We start from the raw sequence: 5,026 nt of genomic DNA, 5'->3' as shown, positions 1-5,026 counted from the left end.
GGAACAATTGAACCGGTCATTTAAAAATAGAGAATCTCAGCCATAGTGAGTTTGAGATATGGAAGTGTTGAGTGACTTTGTATATAACCTTTGTGTATTCCTAAACATTGCAGTATCAGCATTCTATTTTTATTCCACCTGCCCACGTTACTTTTTATGTTGGTTCGAATGAGCCCCTACTTACTCAAAAGCTGGTTAGATATACCTCCTTTTCTGAGGCATGTGTTAAAATAAACAAAACGCAATCTCTTGTTCCTCCAACTCATATCAGTATAATAAATACACTAGTTACAAATCAAGCAAGAATTAAAATGTCCTTTATTAATTTAGTGTTACTGTATAATATCACACATATTACCTTTACTCATCAACTCAATGTCATCCGTTCAGATATATATCGTAACATACTCTCACCGGAGCAACATCACAGTTGCAGTAACACAATGATTATGTTCTGTATTCAATACAACATGGAGAATAAATCGTTTGATAACTGGTATCTTAAATGAAGAATCTTAATGATATGGTATGTATGAAGAACTTTTGCAGAGCAGCCTTTTGAACGTTCAAGCGCATGAATACATAACACACACTCGAAGAGAACAAAAATACAATAAAAAAGAAAACCCTTTTCTAATATAGATTTTTTTTAAATGACCATGTCAATTTAACAAATGTACAGTACCAGTCAAACGTTTGTCCACACCCTACTCATTCCAGGGCTATTGTCTACATTGTAGAATAATAGTGAAGACATCGCAACTATGAAAGAACACACATGGAATCATGTAGTAATCAAACAAAGTGATAAAGAAATCTAAATGTGTTTTAGATTTGAGATTCTTCAAAGTAGCCACCCTTTGCCTTGATGAGAGCTGGTTGCCATATTTTGTTTTTTAAAGTTGACTCAATTTTAAAAAAAAGCACAACAATCTGAGTTTTCTGTAAAACCTTAGTGTATATGTCAAATTTAGGGTAGGGCTGCTCATTAGAATTACCAACACGATGTCACTTTAAAAAAATATATTGTATTTAATAGTAATACGGTTGGTATTACTATCTACCTACTTACCTATACATCAAGATTCTCCCTGGATCATATTGACCTTGTTGGGAGGTCATTTGGGCCATAAAAGGTACACTCTCTGAGGTGGTGGGTGCAAGTAAAATAACTGAATCAACTCCAATTGGTCAATATTCCAGTAAATACAGTCAAATTAAGTGGCAAACAAGTGTAAAAGAACATGCCATCGCCCTAAGATGAACACTGCACACTTTTTAAAAATGTTCTGGCGTGTTCCAGTGAAAGATATACAAACATCAGTGCAATAACCTATTAAAAACAATCTTTAAAAGTTGCATTTTTGTGAGCCATAGTCATTTGAGTGATTACCTGTAAAACAAAGAAAATATAGATGTATATGAAGGGTATTTTGCCTGAGTGTTCAGTTCATAAATACATTTTTTAACTATATAGTAGCTGATACCTGATAGCACATGAGGAAGAATTTCAGTTCATGAATCTACTTCTTAAAAGCTTCATTTGCCGTTTTTGTAATGCTTTTGGCAACTATATTCTCAGTCTGATCTGGAGTTGCCTGTGTCCTCCTGGGTCTCCCCGTAGAAGGGCTTTTGGCTAGCCTCCTCCAAGACGTCCATGGTGTCCCGTAGATGTACTGCTATGGAGAAGTTATTGGGCTTCAGGGTCAGCCCATAGGTGTAGTCAATGGTGGGCAGCTTGTCCGGGTCGGGACTAAAGTGGGCCTGGTGTGCCAGCAATGCAGTAAATAGGAACAGCTGCATCTTGGACAGCTCTTCTCCGATGCACCGTCTCTTTCCCAAGGAGAAGATGAGCACCCTGCTGGCCAGGTCCTTGTTCAAAGAGCTGTCCTGGTCCAGGAAGCGCAGGGGGTCAAAGGTCTCTGGTTGTGTCCACTTGGCGGGGTCGTGGTTGCTGGACCACTGGTTGATGAAGATCACTGTGTCCTTGAGGATGGTGTAGCCCATGATGGTAGTGTCGGTGATGGTGCTGTGGGGAATGGTGAGAGGCACAAAGCTGGTGAAGCGCATCACCTCGTAGATAAAGGCCATCACATAAGGCAACTGAGACTGGTCTTCCATGGTGGGCAGACGGCTCCGGTAGACCACTTTGTCCACTTCCTCTTGGAGACGCAGCTGGATATGAGGAAACCTATATAGGACATGGTCAAAAGTGAACACTCAGAACACAGGTATCTTTGTTCATTGAGATAATAATTTCCTATTGGGAAGCTAACCTCCATTTCAACACTGAGGGCATACTCAATACATTAATATTTTTTGATGGGTAACTATGAGCAGCAGGTTGATATAGGCTACAGGTTATTTGGCAATTTGTAATTTGGGGATTTGGTAGCATGGTTACAGTTGCCAACATGCTAAGAATTCCTAAGTAAATACTAAATACAGGACAAAATAAACATGAATTTACTATCGAACCTGTTTGATTTCTCCCGCGCAAACTGGCAACTCACATCATGATGTTCTGCGGCTCAGATTACTTTATCAAGCGAAATTTCAGTACAGCGGAGCCCTCATGAGAGGCTTCCAATACCTGCCTGGGCACTTCTGCTATTTAAAACTATTACCTAACATCCTAGTTCTGCTACTGACGTGCGGGACACAGGAGCACGTACAGGAGGAGTAGGCTTCCAGCAAAAAAAAATCAATTTGATTTGACTAACCCGTGCTCCCGCACATTGACTCTGTTCCGGTACCCCCCTGTATATAGCCTCGCTATTGTTATTTTCCTGCTGCTTTTTAATTATTTGTTACTTTTATTTCTCTTTCGTTGTTTGATGTTGATAGTGTGACAGTGGCATACGAGTACATTAGGTTGGATCATTTTCCCAAGGCAAAATTGCTTTTTCTGTTTTAAAGCATAGGTTTTCTCAACTTAAAGCATATATGCTATTGTGAATTGATGAATGCACTTAGTGTAAGTTGCTTTGGATAAGAGCGACTGCTTAATGAGTAAAATATAAAATGCCTTGTTAATAGAACATATTATAGCCTATGGGAAAACGAGAACTTGAATTACACTTTAGCTGATTCAAAATGAAGACGTAGACTATTACCTCACAAGTATCAGAATGATCCATTGGAGTGCAGTAGACAATGTGTCTTGGCTTGCTCCAAAAATATCACCAATAGTAGGTGGCACATAATCTTTGCCTGGTGAGACTCCGGGCGAGCTGTCCTGAGAATGGTCCAATGCCATGATGAAAGCATCTGTCATGTCCCGGATTGTGCTTGGCTGAATGGTCTTTCGATGCTCGACAACCTTAGTAACTATAAATTGACTGAACTCCCGGTTGAGCTCTTTAAAATTGTCAAAAATTGTTTTTATTGGGTTGGGAAAATACTGGAGCCAAGGCATCACATCAACGATGCTCCCAGCCCCTACTGTTTGGGTGAATTGATCATTTCGTCCCACAACTTGCGCAAACTCTGCGTCGTCGTAGGAATACCTTTTTCCAAAGCACACGGCGGTCATTATGTTAGCTGTTGATACCACCAAGTATGTCATCGGCTGGAAATATTTGTGCTCTTGCGTTTTTCCCAGGAAAAGACGGAGCAGCTCCCTAACTTCGCAGACAACGTGGTTTTCGAAGGTCTTTTTGGAGTTCATGTTGCCGGTGGAAAACATCCGAACAGTAGATTGGGCTACTTTTCGGTGCACTTTCCACCATTCGCTGAATTTTCCAAAAGCAATGCCATCACCATTGGAAACGTATTGAAAAGAAGTAAAGTCCGGTCTGCCTGCGAAATCATATCCATTTTTGATGAGTGCCTGCCTGATTGCGTCGCCATTCAGCACCACAACGTCCCGGCAGCCAAGTTTGATTCGAAAGACGTCCCCATATTTCCGTGCCATGCGAGAGAAATAGAGGTGAGGAGTTTTGCCAACCTCTACTGCGTTCCCAATGACCGGCCAAGCGAAGGGTCCAGGCGGGCTGCATACGTCCCAGTTCCGCCTGATCCTGCGCCACAGGTGCACGGCAAAGACGACAGTCAAAGACGCCAACAATATACTCCGTGGCGATGGCCAGGTCATCTCCTCGAATATAATGTGCATGTCCATTATGAAGCCTATAATATATTGAGAGAAAGCAATAAGTTATTTCTGGGAGAGAAAAAAATATGAACTCATTCTAGGGGAACACACAAGTAAAATTAAGAATATAGTGGTAATATTATTGCAGCACAAAATATGGCACAACATATCCTATTGTTAACGGGTCAAATATTGAGGATGGAAATACACCACCTTGCAGTCAATTCGTTGCTAAAGAACAGCCTTATGTTAATTGCAGTCTGTCGGTTACTAATAGATGTTTTGATGAATAAGCTTCTGTCCTTTGTCCCGTCGATGCCGATGGTAAAGACTACATTGTAATATAAATGCAAGAAGCGCGGTAATTATAGGTCACGTCTTTATATAGCGGATCCAGTGATTGAAAGTAAGGATTATTGGAGAATAAAATCCTCATAACCTGCACAATAGACAAGAAAGTAACCCATTATACGTCCAGTAACTTAATTTGTCATTTGGTGCAGACCTTCCACACTCCACATGCGAATAGCCTTCTGCTGTCCTGAGTTAAATGATTTATCACAAACAGAAGTGTCAAATAGCATCATAGCTCGTCAGCGTCTGAGTCCTGGTTTGTTGTAAGGGGTGTCTGCTCCCCTCCCTCCCTCCCCCTCACACACTTACACACTTACACACACACACACACACACACACACACACACACACACACACACACACACACACACACACACACACACACACACACACACACACACACACACACACACACACACACACACACACACATTCTCACGCGCTCTCACTCACTCTCTCTTCCTCCCCTCTCCCCCTACTCAAAAAGTAGCGCGCCTACTTTTTGTTGTCAAACTGTTTGTGTTGTCCATTCCCTCGTTGCAATTGGAGGCAGAATGCAATCACCACTAGCCACTA

The 5,026-nt window shown here is 41.3% G+C and overlaps 1 protein-coding gene across 1 annotated transcript; it reads right to left on the bottom strand.

Annotated features, from left to right (window-relative positions):
• Positions 1-300: 300 nt before the first annotated feature.
• On the bottom strand, positions 301-4,693 carry LOC118369530 (cytochrome P450 1B1-like). The gene is made up of 3 exons (XM_035753970.2): positions 4,310-4,693; positions 3,117-4,131; positions 301-2,191 (listed from the first exon to the last, which is right to left on the bottom strand). The coding sequence occupies exons 2-3, from the start codon at positions 4,121-4,123 to the stop codon at positions 1,579-1,581; spliced, it is 1,620 nt and encodes a 539-aa protein (XP_035609863.1). The 5' UTR covers positions 4,124-4,131; positions 4,310-4,693; the 3' UTR covers positions 301-1,578.
• Positions 4,694-5,026: the final 333 nt, after the last annotated feature.

The sequence above is a fragment of the Oncorhynchus keta genome, chromosome 36 (assembly GCF_023373465.1).
Source record: "Oncorhynchus keta strain PuntledgeMale-10-30-2019 chromosome 36, Oket_V2, whole genome shotgun sequence".
Lineage (NCBI taxonomy): Eukaryota > Metazoa > Chordata > Actinopteri > Salmoniformes > Salmonidae > Oncorhynchus > Oncorhynchus keta.
This window is presented reverse-complemented; position numbering and strand designations above follow the sequence as displayed.

Bases quoted from the DNA above. Each gene is read 5' to 3' on its own strand.
- LOC118369530 (XM_035753970.2), bottom strand. From the start codon at position 4,123: ATGGACATGCACATTATATTCGAGGAGATGACCTGGCCATCGCCACGG. The intron at 2,192-3,116 runs GTAATAGTCTAC...TGTCCTATATAG, and splicing joins ATCATTCTGATACTTGTGAG to GTTTCCTCATATCCAGCTGC.